Source organism: Gopherus flavomarginatus, chromosome 2 (assembly GCF_025201925.1).
Source record: "Gopherus flavomarginatus isolate rGopFla2 chromosome 2, rGopFla2.mat.asm, whole genome shotgun sequence".
In the NCBI taxonomy this organism is placed as follows: Eukaryota; Metazoa; Chordata; order Testudines; family Testudinidae; genus Gopherus; species Gopherus flavomarginatus.
In genome coordinates, this window is record NC_066618.1 from 120,193,409 (window position 1) to 120,217,276 (window position 23,868).

The 23,868-nt window shown below is 45.9% G+C and overlaps 2 protein-coding genes across 2 annotated transcripts in view; both read left to right on the forward strand.

Moving 5' to 3' along the window:
• The window catches only part of LOC127043896 (dynein axonemal heavy chain 5-like), a 644,537-nt gene that overhangs the window by 34,813 nt on the left and 585,856 nt on the right, over window positions 1-23,868 (forward strand). The gene's annotated exons all lie outside the window — the stretch shown is intronic.
• AHRR (aryl hydrocarbon receptor repressor) overlaps window positions 4,812-23,868 on the forward strand; it is a 116,015-nt gene continuing 96,958 nt past the window's right edge. Inside the window, exon 1 of the mRNA XM_050938182.1 lies at window positions 4,812-4,873. Within this exon, the coding sequence (XP_050794139.1) occupies window positions 4,812-4,873 (62 nt within the window). The remainder of the gene's footprint in view (window positions 4,874-23,868) is intronic.

Genomic DNA, 23,868 nt, shown 5'->3' on the forward strand with positions numbered 1-23,868 from the left:
ATCACAGACCACTGGGCATATTTACCTGCTAATAATCAAGGATCAATTGCCAAATTAATGACCAACATTAGGCTATCCCATCATACCATCCCCTCCATAAACTTATCTGCCCAGAGATGTGATCTGAGGGAGGAGCAGAAATAGGTCTCACAATCGCAGAGCTCCTCCCTGTCCAGCATCCTCCTCCTGGTATGGTAGACGGCCACCTGGGCCAATGCCAAGAGGAGGTTGATGAGAAGGTCTCACGACTTCATAGGGCCATGGATAGGATGTGCAGAGATCAGGATGCTCGGGGTGAAGTGCAACCAAAACCTGAGGAGAAGGTTCTGGAGTAGCTGGAAAAGGGGCTGCAACCTCGTGCACTCAATGTAAATGTGTGCCAGGGTCTTCCTCATGCTGCAGAAGGGGGAAGTGTCAGGGGTGGTGGTGAACCGCGTCAGATACGCAGCCAGGCTCACAGCTCCATGAAGGAGCCGCCAACTAATATCCCCCAGAGAATCCCTTTAGTGGAGTGAGCGGACCAGACCTGGCTTTTGGTTTGCCTCACAAAGATATTTTCCAGTGAGTTTCACAGCTACTACCCAACACCAGATGAATGTTGATACTTAGGAATCCTGAATCGTATTTCAGGTTCTGAAGGGAGAATTCTTGTAGAGGTCATGCACCATTCTGCCCCAGGCCCCACACGCCTGACTCCTTCTATCCCTGGTCTCTCCAGCTTGTGGTTGTTTCACTTTCCCCTACCGCCACCCCCCCCCACCCGTTTCTAATCCCAGTCCTCTCCTCTCCCTACTTCTTCATCTCAGTCTGTCCCCTTATAATTCCTCCCAGACCTAGCTCCTCACTCCTCTGCATTCCACCTTCTCCTTGCTGCCTAGGCACCTGCAAGGGGAGCACTGAGAACACATTAGAGAGTCTCCCTGCTCTCAATTCAATGCCTGGTACTAGGGTAGCCCTTGGTGAATGGGAGGAGTCCTGCAGAGAAAGACTTGTTCATCCCCTGCTGCTCTGGGATGGAGCATTCTTAATGGCTGTGTGGGGCTGGCGTATGCACAGTGGAGTTGCTTCCAGGAGTTATAAGGCAATGAAGCATCTGATTGCATACAGAATATTCAGAGAATTTAGCTGCTATCTAAATAAGTCTCTTGAGCATGTGTAAACTGCTATTTTTTACAGGCTCATAACAGGGCCATATTTGAACACATTTTCATGAGGATGGCTAAAGGTACATCCCTAATACCCCTGCCAAATTTGAAGTCCCTGCTCCTAAGCATGGAGGGGCTAGAGCTTCTCAATGAAATGGTTTTACTAACTTTCTAATATGAACAAAACAACATATTTTACTCTAACCTCATTCTCGGAAATGGCTGAACCATTTTTGGTGAAGTTTTCTAAAAATTCAGACTGAGGCAGATCCCTGGCATGGGAAATCTCAGTCCAACTGGTTAACGTTGGACAAAGTTATAAACAACCCAAACTTGGGTCTTATAATGGGATGTTTTGGTTGAGCTTAAATATTGGACGAGCCCTGTATTATCAGATTTCTGTTCCTGAAAGCATGTACTTTTATACACCGTGGTCAAACCATCCCCTAACCTTCTCTTTGATAAGCTAAATACATTGACCTCCTTGATTCTGTCACTACAAGACTCCTTTTCAATCCTTTAATCATTCTCATGGCTTTTCTCTGAGCCCTCTCCAATTTTTCAACATCCTTCTTGAAGTGTGGATACCACAACTGGATACAGTATTCCACTAGTGGTTGCACCAGTGCCAAATATAGAGGTAATATAACCTCCTTGTTCCTACACGATATTCCCCTGTTTATACATTCAAGGATTGCATTAGCCTTTTTGGTAACAGTATCTCATTCGGAGCTCATGTTCAGCTGATTATCCACCATGACCCTCAAATCTTTTTCAAAGTCACTGCTCCCCAGAATAAAGTCCCCCATTCTATAAGTTTGACCTACATTCTTTGTTCCCGAGTTTATATGGCCAATTAGTAGAAGAGTCAGGATTCGAACTCGAATTTATGACTCACAAACTTCTTCCTCTAAACAGTGCTGTTTAAATTGTACTTCTGTGTGGCTGGCAAGAGCACAGACAAAAAATGATTAATTGATTTGAAGGCCCACAGAGCCCATTAGATCACTTAGTCGGTCAGCGTGCAGAACCCCCTGCCCCCTGGCCCCTCCACCTAGGTCAGGAGTTGCAGGATCATGCCAGCTACTTCTGAGGAGCCTCCCCCCAACCCCCTGCACTCCAAGCCTCTGCCCCCACCCACGTGCCCCCACCCACACTGCTGCTGGCCTAGGGGTACCCAAGTGTTTGGGCAGCCCCTAAGCCAGCCGCACCAGCTGCTGCAAAAGTCACAGAGGTCATGGAATCTGTGACTTCTGTGACCTCCGTGACAGACACGCAGCCTTAACCATGATATCTCTAGGCTGCACAGTTCCCTGCCTTCACCATGTTATTCTAAACACAGGTTGCTCAAGGACACCTGTTTGCTTTCTGGTCAGAGACGGCTAGTAGTTGTAATTACTACAGTTCTAAGTACCACACAGCTCTTTCTATGCAAGCCTATTTTATTCTCAAGGTAAAAAGCACTACAGAGACAACATACTAAAACCAATTTAAAAAATGACATGCGTGCTAATAAGCTTACTGGAGATCCCGCCAGCTCTAACATGCATTCTGGCAGGAGCAGTCCTTCAAATCCCCACCCAAGGGGAGTCTCGTGGTTCATTACAGCTTCAGCTCAGAACAAGCACTCAGTCTTATGAGGTGTCAGTAAGCCCAGTCCTTCCAACCCTTTCCAAAGTATTGGGGCTCTTCCTGCACCAGGGGCCTGTCCATTTACTGGATCAAAAAAAAGGCCCTGAGCCAGGTAAAACCAGGCTATTTATTTTAAAAACATTTTCTTTGTCTGTGGGTCTTTGGAGAATCCTCTCCAGGGAGGTGGCTTCAAAGGGTTGATAAGGATGGAAGTATATCAGTATCTTTCCCCCACTAGAGAAGATACATACAATGCCACAATAACACATCCATAACTGCATTTTAATGTATTATATCCCAAAGATATTAACCCTAATTCAATAACATTTAACTTAATTCAATAAATTTTATCTTAATTCCGTAAGGATTGTTCAGGGTATTGTTATTCTGTCACAGGTACATCTATACTGCAATTTAGGTTGTGTTATTTAGGGTATGTCTACAGCACGAATGAAGGCGCAATTGTAGCATGGGTAGGCATACTCACACTAGCTTTAATCTAGCTCATATGGGTAAAAATAGTAGTGCAGATGTGCTGTCATGGATTCCACTGTGCGTCAGCCACCAGAATATTTTCCCAGGGTCCCTAGTGGACTTGTATTGTGGCAGCTAGCCCATGGTGAAGCCCTTGCCACCACATCTTCAGTACAATTGGTACCTGCACTAGCTAGATTAAAGCTACCGCAAATATACCTACCCACACTACAATCACACATTCAATTGCAGGGTAGACAGACCTAGGTAACCTCAGGAATAAAACTTGCGGAAGAGAACTTGCTGACTGTGGGTCCAATACTGTATACTTCCTCATATAACTTCATTCACACGTGTAGATAAGTGTAGAAGGTTTTGCAGCCTTGGGCTTTAATACTGTTCTATTTATTAGGGGGTTTTTGTCACTGAACTATTCAGTCAGTCTCCAGACTGTAAACTGGATGTGTGATAGAAAAAGGGTACTCAAATAGGCATATGCATAATGTGTGCTCCTACCAGCTGGGTCTGTGCTCTACCTCAGCTAAGCAAAGGAAAGCTGGGTCAATATTTGGATGGGTGGCTTCCAAAAAAAACCCAAACCCTTGGTACTGCATGAAGTGGTGTTTGTGTTTTGATATGTGGCACTCTTCTGTTTCAGCTGTCACTTGAATCCACAACCCATCATATTGCTAGGAGGGCTTCTGTGCTGCTGGAGGGACTACAAGATGTAGACCTAATGCTGTGACTACGTGTGGTCATTAAAGCTCTCCAGATGTTTTAGTAGTGGTAACAGTAGCAAGCCCAGCAGGTCTGAATTCAGATCAGGGCCCCATTATGCTAATCACTGTACAAACACTGAGACATAACTCCTGCTCCAAAGAGCTTGCAGTCTAAATAGAAAAGGCAGAACAAGCATCGAAGTAACTTGCCTATAGTCACAAAGCTTGGAATTGAACCTGCGTCGCTGGGGAATGCTCTAGGCACTGGACCCAATGACCATTCTAAGAGTGTAGAAGATGTTAAATGCAAGGACCTGGACAAATGCCAGTTTAAGTAATTACATCCTGCTTAGCACAATTTCAGTAATGGAAGAAATTATTCCTGTATATTTCAGGAGTTGTGGGATCCTTCCTCATGGAAAGTGACATATAATATTATTTATTATTATTGACTCTAAATATATATTGGCTAGGAAATTAGAATATATATTGGCCAATAGATTTTTTTAAAAAGGAAGAAATAAGTCTATTTCAGGCTCTCTAATAAACAAGATGTATTTTATACCCATTTTATACCATTTTAGATGGTTTAAGGAAACATGAAAATTAAATATAAACATCAATATTCTAATAATATTAAACTAAGAAACAGGATGAAGCCTGACACTTCTTTCTTAACTAAGGTCACAGTGCCTTTAAGCTTTACATAATGCCATGGTTTAAGGAATGAGCATTGGCTTTAATTGAATTTCCCGGGTTTTGTCATTTTGTGAAGTGGTATGAAACACTGAAAACTCTGAAAATGAACCACCTATTGCTTTTCTGTTTCAGTGCCAGGACAATGATTCCACCAGGGGAATGTCTATATGCTGGGAGGAAAAGGAGGAAACCCGTTCAGAAACAGTTAAGTATCATATTCAACTATGCCTCCCTCTACGTGGATATGCTACAAGGGAGATAAGCTGCAGGGAGTCCCTTTCTTCCACAATGCACCCACACAGGAGAGGTTTAATCTGTCTCCTCACAGTGGGAAGTACAAGCTTGGCAGGACGGCTAGTTTATCCACTAGTGCTGATTGGTCCCAGAAAGAGTGCTTCTGGGCAGAGCCTAGGGGAGGCCCTCACCCTTCCCCTTGCCCCTAAACCCCACCGAGACTGGCTCTGTGGGGGAAATGCCTTTGCATGTTCTAAAGCTGTAACAAGAACTGCTCTCTACCACATTCTCCCCAGTGCTAAGGAGGCATTATATGTTTCAAAGGACTCAGTGTCTCCTGACACCAATGCCCTGGAAATGGCCTTCCTATCCTTCCCCTAAAAATGGCTCAGCCTGGTATGCGGCGTAACTGAACCAAAAATGTATTGAATATAAGTTTGAAAATTGAATTTATTATGAGTTAATTTAACTAAATGAAACAATTAACTGGTGAGTTGCACTTTTTGAATAAAGAATAAATTTTTCAGATAATTATTTTATTAGATCATTTTAATTATAAGGAGACTTGAATCTACATTTTGTGCAAGAAGTGCAGAAACAAAAGCACTGTAAAGTAACAGGATGGCTTGAAATGCAAGCAAGGAAAGGTCATTATCATTCAAATATGAAATGGTTTCCAGATGCCCCAAGCCACTCACTGAAATAAATGTTATTATAATGATCCCTGCATCTTTTGTATTGTACCATGTAATTGTAAAACCAACTATATTTTTGGTATTTTCCAGAGTTATAAATACAAACTAGCATTGATGGGCATGGTACTACAGTTAAGGATGAGAAGATCATTAAAATGAAGCTCCCTCTTTCCAGTTGCTCATAACATCTTAAAGCTAGACCATTTGGGCTAACATTTTATGTTTGGTCTAAAGGGGAGAATTTTTGAAGGTTTGAGCAACATCTGTTGAGCTGTTTCGGAGTTAGGTGGACAATTTGTTTCCACTTAGAAAAATCTTGCAAATGCAAATACTGTATTTTGTGGTGGATAAGAAAATGCACAAAAATAATGAACTAAGAAGTTATGGATCCTACAATCACTGTAACTTGGCTCCCAGACATATAATATTTTGTTCTACTGTCTATGTAAGCTTTAAGTTTGGCCCTTGTCCTATAAACATGAACTCAATGTCTCCACTTACATACATGAAGTTAAATATGTGCATGACTGTTTGCATGGTCTGGGCTTTAGTGTTCAAGGAGGCAGAATTACAGTTGCTGTGGAAGCTTGTAACTTTGACTTTTGTGGTTCTATGGCTTCCCTAGAGATTTATGTGCTATCCAAAGGTAAAGCTGTATGACTTACTTGGTTTCTCTAGAAGTGGATGTTCAGATAAGCGAGATAGCTAAGAATAGCACTCTGCTAACAGAGGGAGTAGATATTCTCAGGAATCTTGGTTGAAATCCTGGCTCCACGTATCAGTGGCAAAGCCCCCATTGACTTCAGTGGGGCCAGGATTTTCCCCCTTGCAGGATGGGAAGTGATTCTGCCTGGAAAATACATTTGCTATAGGATTTCAGTCCAGATACCTGTGCATGCATTTTAGGCAGCCAGGGCAGCTGTAAGATGGATCCAGAAACATGACTCTGGATAAAATATGGTGGAGTGTACACTTTTCAATTATTAGCTGCCCTACTGTAGGCAGTCCTCACTTTCCTGTGTGATGTTATTTATGATTTAATCAGGATCATTGTCATAACATATTTCCCAGATTTGGACCTTAGCGTCCAAAATATGGGTGTTAGCATGAAAACCTCCAAGCTTAGTTACCAGCTTGGACCTGGTAAAGCTGCCACCACCCAAAAAATTAGAGTGTTTGGGGGCACTCTGGTCCCCCCAAAAACCTTCCCTGGGAGACCCCAAGACTCAGATGCCTTGAGTCTCACAACAAAGGGGAATAAACCATCTCCCTTCCCCCTCCTCCCCTCCAGGTGTACCCTCCCTGGGTTCCTGGAGAGATATACAGAAGCAAGCTCCGTGAATCTAAACAGAGGGACTCCACCCTCCCTATTTCCAGTCCTGGAAAACACAAGTACCGAGAGAGAACTAATCTCTCCTCTTCCTCCCTCACCCAGAGGGTACGCAAAGTCAGGCTAGTAAATCTAACACAAAGAGATTTCCCCCCCTGACTTCTTCCTCCCACCAATTCCCTGGTGAGCTGCAGACTCAATTCCCTGGAGTCCCCACTAAAGAAAAAACTCCAACAAGTCTTAAAAAGAAGGCTTTATATAAAAAAGAAAGAAAAGGACATAAAAATGGTCTCTCTGTATTAAGGTGACAAATACAGGGTCAATTGCTTAAAAGAAAAATGAATAAACAGCCTTATCCACAAAGAATACAATTTAACACATTCCAGCAACTACACACATGTAAATAGAAAAAACAAACAATATAAACCTACTGTCTTATCTCTTTGTACTTACAACTGGGAAACAGAAGATTAGAAAGGCAGGAGACAGAAAGATCACTCTCAGAGCCGAGAGGGTCAGACACAAGACAAAGAACAAAGAACTCACTCACAAACTTCCCTCCACCCAGATTTGAAAAAGTCTTGTTTCCTGATTGGTCCTCTGGTCAGGTGTTTCAGGTTACTCCTTTCCAGGTGAAAGAGACATTAACCCTTAGCTATCTGTTTATGACACGCCCCCCAAATTGCAGACAGTGGGGAACCTCACTGGCGGCGATTTCCTCCTAGAACTTTAAAATAAACAGATTAATATAACACATGCACCTTTACATATACCATTAAGTATATAACTAACTGACTTTTACATTTTAAGAACACTTTTTAACTACAGGGCGTACACAATGGTGTAGCATTCCTTTTCACTGACAGACCAGTGACTTTCCCTCTCAGACAGTTTCTTGCTGAGAAACACGACAGGATGGAAGTTGTGATCCGTTGCTTCCTGCATGAGAACTGCTCCTATACCATGCTTAGATGCATCCGTGGTTACTAGGAATGGCTTGTCAAAGTCCGGGGCCCTGAGCACAGGGTCAGACACGAGCGTTGCCTTAAGTTGGGTAAAGGCCTTTTGACACTCATCAGTCCACTTAACTGCATTTGGCTGGGTCTTTTTGGTCAGGTCGGTCAGTGGGGCAGTGATTTGGCTGTAGTGTGGTACAAATCGCCTGTAGTACCCGGCCAAGCCTAAGAAGGATTGGACATGTTTTTTTGACTTTGGGACAGGCCACTTTTGGATAGCATCCACCTTGGCCTGTAGGGGGTTTATGGTTCCTCGACCCACCTGGTGTCCCAGGTAAGTTACTCTGTTTTGGCCTATTTGACACTTTTTGGCCTTAACAGTTAGTCCGGCCTGCCTGATGCGCTCAAAGACCTTTTTCAGGTGTAGTAGGTGTTCGGGCCAGGAGTCTGAAAAAATGGCCACATCATCGAGGTAGGCAACTGCATATTCTCCCAGTCCTGCTAGTAGACCATCTACCAGCCTTTGGAAGGTGGCGGGTGCATTTCGCAGCCCGAAAGGAAGGACATTAAATTCATACACCCCCGCATGGGTGACGAATGCTGACCTTTCCTTGGCAGGTTCATTTCGCGGTACTTGCCAGTACCCCTTGGTTAAGTCTATTGTAGAGATGAACTGGGCACGTCCCAACTTCTCCAATAGCTCATCGGTGCGTGGCATTGGATAGTTGTCCGGACAAGTTACCGCATTTAGCTTACGGTAGTTCACGCAAAAGCGTATTTCCCCATCTGGTTTGGGTACCAGAACCACTAGAGATGCCCATGCACTGGTAGATGAGCGGATTATACCCATCTGTAGCATGTTTTGGATCTCTCGTTCTATAGCAGCTTGGGCATGAGGAGACACCCGGTAGGGTGGGGTTCTAATGGGGTGAGCATTACCTGTGTCAATGGAGTGGTATGCCCGTTCAGTCCGTCCTGGGGTGGCTGAGAACAATGGGGCGAAGCTAGTGCACAGCTTCTTGATTTGTCGCCACTGCAGACGTTTCAGGGTGGTTGAGAGGTTCACCTTTTCCACGCCACCGTCTTTTTTCCCTTTGTAGTAGACACCTTTAGGCCACTTAGCATCATCTCCCTGAACTGTAAACTGACAAACCTGTAAGTCTCTGGAATAGAAAGGCTTGAGAGAATTAACATGGTACACTTTGGGCTTTAGTGAGGAATTGGGAAATGCTATGAGGTAGTTCACAGTTCCCAGGCGCTCTTGGACTGTGAACGGCCCTTCCCATGATGCTTCCATCTTATGGGCCTGTTGCGCCTTCAAGACCATAACCTGGTCTCCTACCTTGAAGGAACGCTCTCTGGTATGTTTGTCATACCAGGCCTTTTGCTCTTCCTGAGCATTCTTTAGGTTTTCTTTAGCAAGGGCTAAAGAGTGTCGGAGGGTGTTTTGTAGGTTGCTTACAAAGTCCAGAAAGTTAGTTTCTGGAGGAGGGGTAAACCCCTCCCATTGCTGCTTCACCAACTGTAATGGCCCCTTAACCTCGTGGCCATACACAAGCTCAAATGGTGAAAACCCTAAACTGGGATGTGGTACAGCCCTGTAGGCAAACAGCAACTGCTGCAACACTAGGTCCCAATTATTGGAGTGTTCGTGGACGAATTTACGTATCATGGCCCCCAAAGTTCCATTAAACCTTTCCACCAGGCCATTGGTTTGATGGTGGTACGGGGTGACAACCAAGTGGTTCACCCCATGAGTTTCCCACAGTTCTTTCATGGTCCCTGCAAGGAAATGAGATCCTGAATCTGTAAGGATGTCGGAGGGCCAACCTACCCTGGCAAAAATGTCTGTTAGGGCCAGGCACACAGTGTTAGCTCTGGTGTTGCCTAGAGCTACTGCTTCCGGCCATCGGGTAGCAAAGTCCACGAAAGTCAGTACGTACTGCTTTTCTCTGGGTGTCTTTTTTGGGAAAGGACCCAGAATATCCACAGCTACTCGCTGAAATGGGACCTCAATTATGGGGAGTGGCTGGAGAGGGGCCTTGACCTGGTCTTGGGGTTTTCCCACTCTTTGGCGTACCTCACAAGACCGGACATACTTGGCAACGTCCTTGCCCATCCCCTCCCAGTGGAAGGACTTCCCCAGCCGGTCCTTGGTTCTGTTCACCCCAGCATGGCCACTGGGATGATCATGGGCTAAGCTTAAGAGCTTCCCCCAGTACTTAGTGGAACCACCAACTGTTTTTGCGGCTGCCATTCTTTCCGGTGTCCACCAGAAAGAATCTCCTTGTATAAAAGTCCTTGGTCTACAACAAACTGGGATCTATTAGAAGAGCTGAGAGGCGGTGGGGTGCTCCGTGCCGCCGCCCAAGCTTTCTGAAGGCTGTCATCTGCTTCCTGCTCAGTCTGGAACTGTTCCCTTGAGGCTGGGGTCACCAGTTCTTCCTCACACTGTGGACTTGGGCTTGGTCCCTCTGGAAGCGATGTAGGTGATGGGGTTGTTTCCATTGCTGGTGAACCGCTCTCCGCTGGTGCACCTGAGGGTATTTCAGGCTCTGGCTGAGCCTTTTGGGTATGGCTGTCTGTTGCTTCTGCCAGTTTTGGCTCGCTGGCACCCTCTGGCGTTGAGTTTGAAGATGTGGTTGCACTTGCTGGTGCTGGTTGCTGTTCCAGTTCCAGGCCTGGGACTGGAGGTGCTGTGGCTGTTTCAGTAGTTGGCATGGAATCTGGGTCCACTACCTTTGTCTGGGTCTCTGGTAACACAGACGGGGTGTCTGTGGACGGCTCAGGAACAGGAATGAGTCTGGAAGCTTGCCTGGTTTGGCTGCGTGTAACCATTCCTACTCTCTTGGCCCGCTTCACCTGGTTGGCCAAGTCTTCCCCCAGTAGCATGGGGATGGGATAATTGTCATAGACTGCAAAAGTCCACATTCCTGACCAGCCGTTGTACTGGACAGGCAGTTCAGCTGTAGGCAAGTCTACAGCTTGTGACATGAAGGGGTAAATTGTCACTTGGGCCTTTGGGTTGATGAATATGGGGTCTACGAAGGATTGGTGGATAGCTGGCACTTGTGCCCCCGTGTCTCTCCACGCAGTAACCTTCTTTCCGCCCACTCTCAAACTTTCCCTTCGCTCCAAGGGTATTTGAGAGGCATCTGGGCCTGGGGATCTTTGGTGTGATGGTGGTGTAATGAACTGCACTCGGTTTGGGTTCTTTGGGCAGTTGGTCTTTATATGTCCCAGTTCATTACACTTAAAGCATCTTCCAGCTGACTGGTCACTGGGTCGAGGTGAGTTACTGGAGACTGGTGAGGTAGAAGAATAGGGTGTCTGTGGCTTTCCTTGGGTTGTAGGTGGGGTCTTTGGTTGCCCTCGGTTGTAGGGTTTATTGTCGGTGTGCCCTCTGGGGTATTCACTCCCCTTGACAGTAGCTTTCTTGCTTTCTGCCACTTCCATCCATCTGGCTCCAATCTCCCCCGCCTCGGTGAGATTTTTGGGTTTTCCATCTTGTATGTACCGTGTTATGTCCTCAGGAACACCATCCAAGAACTGCTCCATTTGTATGAGGAGGTGCAGTTCGTCTATGGATTTAACATTGTTTCCTGATATCCAGGCCTCATAATTTTTCCCAACATAGTAGGCGTGTTTGGGAAATGACACATCTGGTTTCCACTTTTGGGTTCTGAAACGCCGATGGGCATGATCCGGGGTTATCCTCATTCTGTATCTGGCCTTGGTTTGAAAAAGTTTATAGTCGTTCATTTTCTCCTTAGGCATTTCAGCCGCCACCTCTGCTAAAGGTCCACTGAGCTGTGGCCTCAATTCTACCATGTACTGGTCTTCAGGGATGCTGTACCCAAGACAGACTCTTTCAAAATTTTCGAAGAAGGCCTCTGTGTCATCACCTGCCTTGTAGGTGGGAAATTTCTTGGGATGTGGACCATAATTGGTGAAGGGTTGTTAGGATTGGCTGGAGCCTGTTGCTTAGCCTTTTCTAATTCCATGGCCTGTCGGTGGGTCTCCCTCTGGAGTTCTGTCTGTCTTCTGTAGGCTGCCTCTTCTTCTTCTTGTTTCCTTCTGTGGGCCACCTCTTCTTCTTCTTGTTTCCTTCTGTGGGCTGCCTCTTTGGCTGCTTGTTCTCTTTAGTAGGCTGCCAGTTTGATGTTTTCTTCCTTTTCTTTCAGCTCCACCTCTTTTTGTCTTTTTTCCAGTTGTCGCCTGTGTTCAGCTTCTTTGATTTGTTCTTCGGCCTCCATTTTTGTATTGGAAGGCATGGTTCCTGTTTTCTTGTGTTGGGGTGCCCTCCGGTGTTTATCTTCTGAACTGCAGGCTCTCTGTTGCCTCCTGGGGTCTGCCTAGCAACAGTGCCTTTTTCCCTTTCTTCCTCTAGCTAATCTTTTAAATGTAAAGTAAACCAGAAAAACCACTTTATTTGCATGTGTATTGCTGGATACTTGACTCACAATCGGAGTGCTATTTCTGACAAAAGATCCGTTTGTCACAGCTTAATGGTTCCTTGCTTAATATGCAAGCTACTGCCAGGAGAGAACAGAAAAAAAAATTCTCCCTGGTTCCTTTTAAAACCAAACCCTCTCTGTTTAAAAGCCCCTAGCAGAGAAAAGAAAAATATAATATTCCTACTGGCTTCTGGATTCTATCTTTCCTACAATGCTGCACACCATGTCATAACATATTTCCCAGATCTGGACCTTAGCGACCAAAATATGGGTGTTAGCATGAAAACCTCCAAGCTTAGTTACCAGCTTGGACCTGGTAAAGCTGCTACCAGCCAGGAATCTATACAGTGCCTGGCGCACTGTGGTCTCCCCAAAAACCTTCCCTGGGGGACCCCAAGACTCAGATGCCTTGAGTCTCACAACAAAGGGGAATAAACCATCTCCCTTCCCCCTCCTCCCCTCCAGGTGTACCCTCCCTAGGTTGCTGGAGAGATATACAGAAGCAAGCTCCGTGAATCTAAACAGAGGGACTCCACCCTCCCTATTTCCAGTCCTGGAAAACACAAGTACCGAGAGAGAGCTAATCTCTCCTCTTCCTCCCTCACCCAGAGGGTACGCAAAGTCAGGCTAGTAAATCTAACACAAAGAGATTTTCCCCCCTGACTTCTTCCTCCCACCAATTCCCTGGTGAGCGGCAGACTCAATTCCCTGGAGTCCCCACTAAAGAAAAAATTCCAACAAGTCTTAAAAAGAAAGCTTTATATAAAAAAGAAAGAAAAGGACATAAAAATGGTCTCTCTGTATTAAGGTGACAAATACAGGGTCAATTGCTTAAAAGAAAAATGAATAAACAGCCTTATCCACAAAGAATACAATTTAACACATTCCAGCAACTACACACATGTAAATGCAAAAAACAAACAATATAAACCTACTGTCTGATCTCTTTGTACTTACAACTGGGAAACAGAAGATTAGAAAGGCAGGAGGCAGAAAGATCAATCTCAGAGCCGAGAGGGTCAGACACAAGACAAAGAACAAAGAACTCACTCATAAACTTCCCTCCACCCAGATTTGAAAAAGTCTTGTTTCCTGACTGGTCCTCTGGTCAGGTGTTTCAGGTTACTCCTTTCCAGGTGAAAGAGACATTAACCCTTAGCTATCTGTTTATGACAATCATTTTTCAGTCTATGGCAGTGTCTGTCTCTTCCTCAAAGCTTGTCTGTCTGTGGGCCTGGTCCCTGGTGTGTAAGCCCTTCATGTGTTCTCTGCTATTCGGGAACATTCTCTGATATTAAAGACCTTGACTGAAAATGCTGTACTGGCACTTCCGGTGCCCAGAGCCTCTTTCAGGATCTGCTTCTTTCATTTCTTTCACACAGACTGAACACATTGGCACTCCAGGACTCTGAGGCAGGAGAACAGGCAGCAGGTCAGACTAGATGATCATATTGGTCCCTTCTGACCTATGAGTCTATGGGTCTATGAGTCTTGTTCTGCCACGGGTTTTTCACATTCTCTTGGTCCTCTGCGTGAGGAATCAGAGTCTGCAGCAGAGCCAGTCTTCAGGCAACCTAATAAGCATGGCTGGGCTATAATAGGTTGTCTGATTGGTTGCAGCCCCATGCTGGTTGGAAGAGTCAGCAAACCAGCTCGTAAGCCCAGCAGTAGCTTGTTGTTTAGTGGCTGCTCAAAGCATTTGTGCTTGACTGTGATAGCTCCAGCCTTGCCTCACTGCAGGTAACCCAGTTCTGACACTCAGCTCTGATTCCTGACCTCTGACCCTTGGCTCTGGCTTTAGACTCCGGTTCTGACCGGGGGCTCTGACTGCAGCAGTGATCCATGGCTCTAATTTCTTGCTACTGACTCCTGTTCTACCCACTGGAGATTGCTCCTGCCCTGACACTAGGCATGACTGCCCATGTCCCAGTCACATGACATTGCTCTCCGGGGTGGATGAGGTCATGGCTATGGGGCTAGAGGAGGCTCTGATTATAGAGTTTACTCCATCTGAAGTGGCATGGGCCTACAACAGGAAGCTAAAAGTCCTTCCAAATAAATAAAAAAATTAACAACAACAAAAAGAGAGAGAGGGATGGGACCACACAACGTAGGATTATGGGGTCTTGGTGAGAAGTTTCCTTAGTTACTCACTTGAGTTTTAAAATGCCCAGGCAAAGTTTATTTCTTCTTTTAATCATTTCCAAAGACCTGCTCAAACTGCAGGTAATCTAGGAGATTCAGTTTCACATGGTGAGAGCCGAACAATAACTTAGTCCCTGCTAGAGAGGCACAATGGAGAAGATACTCATTATATATCCTAATTTCTAAGACTTCTTGCAGTTCTTGGCCTACACTGGACCTTAAACAAGTTGGTTTCTTCCTTCTTTCTTGTGCCCAGGATCCCTGCTGGGGGTGAGGAGGGGAGTATGGCATTCTCCTGGATGCATATCTGCACAACCCCATCAATATGGTTCACATTCACCAAGATGATGATATTGGTAGCTGCTGCTTTCAGGCTGAAAGGTCTGACTGAGGTGCTCGCGTCTGCCATAAAGTGATACACAGATCAGTAGCTCAGGATTGCCAAGCCACAGAGGATACATTGTCACTGCCAAAAAAAGCTGTGTTCTTAATTCAGGTTACCTTCCTAGCATTAGCTAACTTGGATTAAAACAGCAGTGAAGACATGGCATCTCATCTTTTAACTCGGGTTATCAGCTCAAGTTAAAGGCCATAGTGAGCCTGGGGTGGAATTCGACCTGCTAACTTGAGTTAAAAGCTGAGTTGCTTTGTCTTGACTGCTATTTTAACAGGAGTTAGTTAGCTTTAGTTAAGAATACACCATTCATTTGCAGTGAAGACATGCTCAATGTATTCCAGTCATTCCCTCACCCATACTAACCTCCTTTAATCACTGGCATGCCCCTAAACCAGGAGCTGCAAGGGAATCAGTACAGAGCCATGTGCACTGGGAAAATTCCTCCAGCTACTATTCTGCACCACTTACAGCCTCTGAATGCCACTGAATTGGCAGAAAGGGGCTGTAGCAGAGGCCAGATCTGGCTTTCTGTGGGGTTTTTTAAGCTGGCGCTTGAAAAATTTACCTCTCCCATATTAGCCTTAGGAATAAGTCTATTAGTTAGGGCAAAAAGTATCTGTACTACCACACCATGCCAAAGCCACTTTCCCAGGTGTTTAAAGGGATAAAGCAATTGTGTATTGCTTACGGTGCATTATATTTAACTGTAATGTTGTTAACCCTCTCTCCATGTAATATATTTTGAATATTATATAACCTTTATCTCTTGTTTATTAGACTTTCTTTCCTCTCTGGCCTCACTTCATGGTTTCTTTTGTTTCATTTTTATAATAGAACATGATCTTCGCCTGTGTTGTTTTCAGTATGTTTTTTTTTTCCTCCCTTCCACTTGTTCCCTCATTATATTTTCAAATTAGGTATAGCAGTTGGGCTTCCATCAACTTTCCAATGCAGGCCTCCGTGCTAAAACAGTTTGAGGTAGAGCTGGTCAGAAAATGGGGAAGAGGAGTGTGGGTGTTTCAATGAAAAATATTAGAGTAAACAGTTTTGTTTCATTTTTTGTCAACACTTTCTACAGAATTTTTTGACATTTTGTTGAAAATGGAAGACATTTGCAGTTGCTGAAAACCAAAAATGTATTTGGTTTGGGGGGGTTCAGTTATCTAATGAAAAATAGAAAATATTCAAGGAAAACAAATGCTGTCTATGAAAATGTTTGTTTAGTGGAAACCCCAATTTTCCATTTGAGGACAAAAAACATGAAAAATTTTGACCTGCCCCTGTTCTGTGTATTCTCTCTCCTGAACTGATTTCTCTCAGGGATTCACCTGATTTTTCATTAGGGGTAAGAACATCCCATTCTACCAGGCTGGGTAGAAGTCTGTAATCTATGAGAGGTTTCACAGCATCATTCTCTGGGAAGGCGAGAGGAGACAGATAGGGACAGGGGTTGCCCCCTCACAGAATGAGTAGGATTTTTGGTCCCCCTACAAAAGAAACCAGTGGATCCCAGGGTATCTATAGAAGCTGGCTGCATGGAAGCCCTGTCTCTCAGCCTCCTGTTATTGATGATCCTAGAACTGCCTCTTAAATTGGGGTACCATAGAATGGTTAATAGGTTAATGTGGCCTCCTATTGCATTAAATTAGGCAGAAATTTATCATGGGGTTGGTTGGGGGGCAATCGGGAGCAAGTATAGACAACCCTCATGGAGAGGTTTGGAAGGGTCATGAGGTGCTGGAAGAACATGCTGAAGAACTGCACAATCTGAGGTCAGCTATGTTTCAGTCCCCTTCTCCAACTCAGGTAATGGAGACCATCTGTCCCTACATTTGCTGTGCCCCAGCTCTTCTATATCTGGTTCAGTTCTCCCTGCAAATCAGTCACAAGCCCCAGCTGCTCTCCTGTTCCAGACAAACCCTGTTAAGGGTGGCCTACGCTAAAGAAGTTTGGCATTTACAGCTCCAGTTCAAGCACCAGGAACTGAGTCTGGTCAAAAGTTTCCCATCAAAATGTTTTTTAGCCAGAAAACTGGATTTTGATATAAAGGAATTTTTGTTGCACAGTGCCTGTTTTCTCTGGGAAGTTCTAACTTTTCATTGAAAAATCAAAAAATTTTCAGCCCCAAGCCCAAAAGCTTTGGGACAAAATGCAAAAACTTTTATTTGGAAATGCCACTGTGATGCTTCATAGGAGTTGTTCAAATGCCTCATACCCCTGTTCTCCTCTATGGGCCTGGCACCTCAGCCTTGAACACTTTGTGTCCCAACTCAAAAGTTCTTATAACATTTTACCATCATTTAAAGTAACATCACAGTTGTCCTAGCTTGGCACAAAACTTACAGCTACTCCAGCCCACATCAGTTCAGTCAGAATCATTTCAGTGCTAATATACACATGAACCTCAAAAGGGGCAGCGGCTCTGGGTTTGTTAGTTTTCATTTATAAGGCCCTTTGTGGCTTAGCCCTGCCCTTCTTAGCATAATTTCTTATATGGTATCAAGCAGTTGACCCTCACCTCTGCTCTGCCAGTGATGCCATTTTGGCTCTTAATCCATTTTCCCTCAAACACCTTTGAGCTTTGTCCTATGCCATCCCTTACATTTTGGAAGGGTTGCCACTAAAAATCTGCAAAGCCACTATATTATCCTCTTTGAAATTCACCTCTGCCATGATGCCATGATACCTAAGTAATGCCTAGTCATGGCTAGGCAGCTGCAAGTGCTGTTTAGTATGCTAACCATAATTGTCTAATAACTCTTACTCTGTGCTCTATTCATCAGATTGTTCTATGTAACTGGTGTCTCTTGTCTTCTCCATTTTTTAAAGACAGTACACCACATTAAAAGATTAGAGTGTTTTATTAAGCTCTTTAACTCTTTTTACAGCCTAGCACATTTTTTAAAATGTATTCACAAACTCTTTAAAATATCAACTCACCTCCACATAATGAAAAACAAAATACAGACGGAAGGGAGTTGTGCCTGGAACTGTGGGATAGATATCACAATCCACAGGCATAGCAACAGTTGAAGGAACTGACTTGTGTAGATACACTGCAGTGCAGGAGAGGATTTACCATGAAACAAACTGTGCTGTGGCACAGGGCCCCCAGTGACAGGGGCCCCCCAAAATGCAGGACAAATATCTGCCACCCTGTCTCTGAGTCCCAGCCAGTGGCGCAGCAGGGCTCAGGCAGGCAGGCTGCCTGCATGCCGTAGCCAGTGGCCCATGCCACTTCTGGAAGTGGCTGGCTGCTGGCACATCTCTGCGCACCCTGGCAGGCAGGGAAGGCGGCTCCGCACGGAGAACTGCTGCCCCCCTCCCCTCAAGGGGCACGCAGAGATGTGCCAGCAGCAGGGCTAAAGCAGCTCCCTGCCTGCTCTGCCTCCCTCCCTCCGTGCCACTTTGCTCCCGGAAGTAGCCAGCATGTTCCTGCAGCCCCTGGGGTGGGGGTGACCCCCTCCCTGAGCACCGACTCCCCAGCTCCCATTGGCCAGGAACTGAGGCCAATGGGAGCTGCAGAGGCAGTGCCTGCAGGCAGCAGTGCACGGAGACACCCTGCCCCCCCGTCTAGGAGCCACTGCCGGAGGGGGGTGTGTGCGGTCACTTTGAGAACTGCACCGCCAGAAGTAAGCGCTTTTTTTTTGACTGGATCCTAAGGGGGGCCCCCAAAATTGAAGCTGCGCAAAAGGCCCCACTAACTCTAAATCCGCCAGTGCTGCAGTGGATTACACTAACTACAATGGGTAGCCATAGACGCACTGAACCATTAGAGGAACAAATGGCTCCATTACTTGCTTACCACTTAACTCTGAAATAAGTGCAGACTTCTAGTGTACCAGTTCCCAGAATTGGGGTCCACAGAAAACTGGCTCATTACATGGTGCTGGCTCCTCTTTGTTCCCATCAGCAGCATCTAAAGGTGTCCAGAATTTCTATTGCAAAGACGAACTGGAGGCTTTTATAAGCAGCCAGAAAGAAGGAGGTATCAGCATAGCTTCCTTTATTAGAAGCTGCTGCTACGTAAGAAGTAGAGAGTAAAGAGGTAGGATAGTCAATGGGAAATTTGGTGATCTCTGAGGCAATCTCACAATTGTGACGTGGTCCATGCAATGGAGGAGTTCGCAAATCTTGTTCTAGTGCAGACCAACCCTTAAAATGTGCAGTAACCAGCACCTTGTCATCCACTTGCTGCTCAAAATATGGTATAGAATCTATTCCAGGGGTCAACAACCTTTCAGAAGTGGTGTGCCGAGTCTTCATTTATTAACCCTGATTTGAGGTTTCACGTGCCAGTAATACATTTTAACATTTTTAGAAGGTCTCTTTCTCTAAGTCTGTAATATATAACTAAACTATTGTTGAATGTAAAGTAAATAAGGTTTTTAAAATGTTTAAGAAGCTTCCTTTAAAATTAAATTAAAATTAGAGCCCCACGGGCCAGTGGCCAGGACCCGGGCAGTATGAGTGCCACTGAAAATCAGCTTGCGTGCTGCCTTCAGCACGTGTGCCATAGGTTGCCTACCCCTGATCTATACCAGTGGTCTCCAAAGTGGGGGTGTGCAAGAGGATCCTTCGGGGTGCACGACAGGAAGAGTGCTGTCGGAGCAGTGCCACTTTTTTTTTTTCCCTTCGACAGTTTGGTCAGGAGTCTGAGCGGTTTTTTTTTTGCTTCGGCTGGGATCAGGAGGTGTGTGCTCAAAAATTTTTTACTGATGGGATGCGCAATCAAAAAAGTTTGAAGCAGGGCCGCCCAGAGGATTCAGGGGGTCTGGGGTAATTGCCGCCAAAGACCCAGCACTTCAGTGGCGGGTCCAGGGGCGGAAGAACCCCCCGCTGTGGGTCTTCGGGGCACTTCGGCAGCGGGTCCCAGAGCGGAAGGACCCCCCACCACCGAATTGCCTCCAAAGACCCAGAGCGGAAGAAGCTCTGGGGGCCCGGGCCCCGCAAGAGCTTTCCGGGGCCCTCGGAGCGAGTGAAGGACCCTGCTCCAGGGGCCCCGAAAAACTCTCATGGGAGCCCCTGTGGGGCCTAGGGCCTGAGGCAAATTGCCCCACTTGTCCCCCCCTCTGGGCGGCCCTGGTTTGGAGACCACTGATCTATACCATAGAATCCAGAACCTATCTGTTTGCTGTCTTCTGTTTATGGATAGATAAGCTATATAGTTCATAGCACTCAGGACCTAATCCCCACTTAGATAAAACTCCCATTCATTTGGATTCAGTCCCTTGCTGCCTCACTTCTTTAGATTCTCAGCAAGAGGCCGTGTGGGGCTCTATCTTGCTTTCATTTTGTACCTTTTCACTGGAACATCTAGAAATCACTTGGCTTCTTCCCTCACCTAGTTTGACATGCATCTGACGAAGTGGGTATTCACCCACGAAAGCTCATGCTCCAAAACGTCTGTTAGTCTATAAGGTGCCACAGGACTCTTCGCTGCTTTTACAGATCCAGACTAACAAGGCTACCCCTCTGATACTAGTTTTACTTATCACACTCATCACAATCCAAACACACAGTCACCCAGTGCTTAATTTCTAATGACAGAGGTGCCGGGGCCAATGGTGGATTAGCCACTGGTGGATTAGCCACTGGGCCGATGGGGCCCATTCCCAGGGGCCCCAGCCAACTGGGGGGCACCTGAAGGGGCCCAGAAAAAATCCACTACCAGACAGCAGAATCCTGGAGCCCCGTCTGCCTGGCAGGCGGAGCAGGGGAAGTCTCCACACCCCAATCCCTCTCTACAGCAGTAACGCCAGGCAGGCGGGCAGGGCGAGGAAAGCCCCTCCCAGTGTCCTAGACCCCACTCACTGGCAGAAGCTGTGGGATGGGGGAAGCCCCTCCCCCAGTGGCTCCTACCCTGTTCCCATCCCTGCTGGAACCCACAGAATGGGTGAAGCCCCCTGAACCCATGTCACCCAACCCCAACCCTGGCAGAAGCGCCGGGTGGGGGAAGCCCCAGCACCCCCCCAACCCTGTCCTCGGCAGAAGCTGTGGGGCAGCAGGGGAAACCCCCAGTGACTGACCTCACTCTCTGGCAAAAGCACCGGGTGAGGCAGGAGAAGCCCGAGCGCCCCAACCCTGGTCCCCCGCAGAAGAGCAGGGGGTGGCAGGGAAGCCCCAACACCTGGACCCCTGCTGTGGCCCTGGGACTGGAGGAGCTCTCACTCCTTGCTGCAGCCCAGGGCCAAGGCCGCAGTGTAGCCACAGTGTGTGCTGGGCAGAAAGTAACAAATGGATTGCAGAGCCACAGCGGGGGGCAGAATTGGGGACCCTGGTAGAACTGGGGTGCCCTAGGGAAGGGGCAGAAAGGGGTGGAGCTGTGGGCAGGGCCGCAGGCAGAAGGGGTGGAATGAGGGAGGGACCACAGGTGGAAGGGATGGAGAGGGGCCCCCCACTTGCTCTGGCCCAGGGTCCCAGGAAACCTTAATCAGCCTCTGGCCTGGGCTCAAGCAATTTTTTAACTCTCATAACTGATGCAGCAAGCCCAGAGGCATTGGGGTTATGAACTGCAAAGCCTAGTGGTGCCGGAGCTCAGCCCTGGCAAGCCCTGGCACAAATTAAGCACTACGGTTACCTCAGTCCACACCTCTCTGTCACTCTAGACTAACAGAGCAGCTATGGTTTTAGAATAAGATCACATAATTTCTATTTCCAATGTGCTATTCTTGACTGTTTTTCACCCATTGCGGTCCAATCAAATCAAGCACTCTTTTACTGGGACTCATTTTATTTCTTCGTCACTCCGTTGCTGCCTTACTTCAGAGATCAAGATAGGGTAAGTGTCTACATTGTGGTCTTTGGTCTGTGATATAGGAATATTAGATGTAATATTTTCTAATTTTTTCACTGTTTCTCATTCCTTGGTGTCAGAGTGAGTATGACTAGCTCATACATTAATATTGCCTGGTATCTACATCGGCTGCTGAAAAAGCATCTAACTCTGGGACAGGAGACAGAATGTTCCTCCCTCTTCATTAATGGCCTAATTTGTTAGATATTATCTCTCTCTCTCTCTAAATGTAGATATTTACTAAGCACCAGTCACAGCTGTACTACTGCAAGTACTTGAAAGCAACTCCATTACCTGTTTCAGTTGCATTTATTTTTACCATTTCAACAGCCCCCCACCCCAACACACACAAAAAAACAGTGTTAAAAGAACATTATTAAGGATACAAAATCAACCATTCAAAAAATGAGGGAATGCCAGATTTAGAGCTGCCCCATGCAACCTTAATTCAGCCCCTTTGTGTGTTCATTATGATAGTCTTTAATTACTTGATCCCTTACTGTTTTTTCCCACAGAACCCCTGACTTTTTCACTCTACAGGATGGATTTACTAGGGGGCAGAATTAAGAACTCTTGACTATGAAACCTAAATAATCTTCTTTTAACATAGTTGTGTGCAATTATTTATTCTTTTAAGAAAAGTATTATTTTCATTGGGGTGGTTTTGACTGGGCAGTTTTTTATATATTCAAGTTTTAATCTTTATTTGAACATTTTAATTATTATAAAGTGCCTTGTGTAAAAAGCATATTGTGGGCCCTGCTAGAGAGCCTGTGTGCTTCTGCATCAGTGTATGGAGACTGTAAAAGGCAAGAGAATTCCTCTGGGGAGGCACTGTGTACTGCTGCAAGATACCCTGCAGTGTTCTCTGGCCAGCTATGAGCCCTGGTATAGGTGCAGGTGGTCCTTCCATTCTGTCATGCTTTATTAAATATTACAGAGATTAAAATCTCCATAAAACTATCCTGTGGATATTGCAATGTCCAAAGAAAGGAGAAATCATGTCCTGAGGAGATAAGCCTGATTGTAATCCCTGCCACTGCTGATGCAGATTGCAAAGGTATGAGTGAATGTCATTTGTAGGTACCTGAAGAGTTCTTGCTCTTGGCAACAGAGTGACACCTCATGTTATTCCCTGGCCCTCCTGTGCTTCCCAATACAGAGATCCTTTCCTTAACCATCCTCTGCCCTCAGGATCTCTAGATGTTCTAGTACTTCCATGCTTTGAAATGTTCCTGGGTACACCCGCTACATGAAGCAGAGTTTCCCTCTGCATCTCCGCTAACCTCACACCTGTCGCCTCACTGCACACTGCATGGATGACAAAGTATTTTCTGACATGCACTGGAAAGTGGGGATAGCACATCTTTTTCCCACCACTCCTGAGACAGGGTCATAGGGGTGGAAGACCTTGCCTCTTCACCTGTTCCCCATTCTTGGGAAGGTGATGGGAAGACCACCTTTTCACCTCTTGATCCAGGTCATACCCCTTGAATAGAGATGAGGAAAAAAATGCTTTAGAGCAAGGAGGACCCAATCTTGCTCAGGGATAGCAACACATAAACAAGATGTGTGCATTACCAATGCTTTCCCCCTTCCCACTGCCAAACCCTACCCCTACAAACCCCAGCTGCCCTCTGTCTGACAGACCCCTGAAACACACCATTGACATGTCACTCAATCCTGGGAAGGGGTTTTACAATTGGTGGGATCATGGCTTGTCACCGAAGATAGTTCAGTTTTAAAAACAAACAAGAAACAGATAGTGGCCCAAATTCTGCACTCGTATGTGGAAGTTCAGTGGAATCTGCTGTATATGTCCACTTATTCTAAACAAATTAAGGTGTAAAAATTGCAGCACTTTGTTTAGTTACTGAGACTGCCTTACACATTGGCAGAATTGTATCAGTAGCACTATATGTGTTTAAGGGGAATGTAACTTACACATCACCTCTAAATTTGGCCCTGTGATTAATCCAAGTTGGCATAACATACACAGTGAGGGGACTGGACTCAGTCCAGACATCTTGGGTTTGCTTAGACTTGCCTCTGAATTTGGTTCTCAAATCCCCCACCCTCCATTCACCTTCTTGATACAGGCCGTCTGGCAAGGCAGGGTGTGCAGAGGTTGTATTATCTTCTAATGATAACATATTAATTGTAATATCTTTACAGAAGTGAGAAGAGTT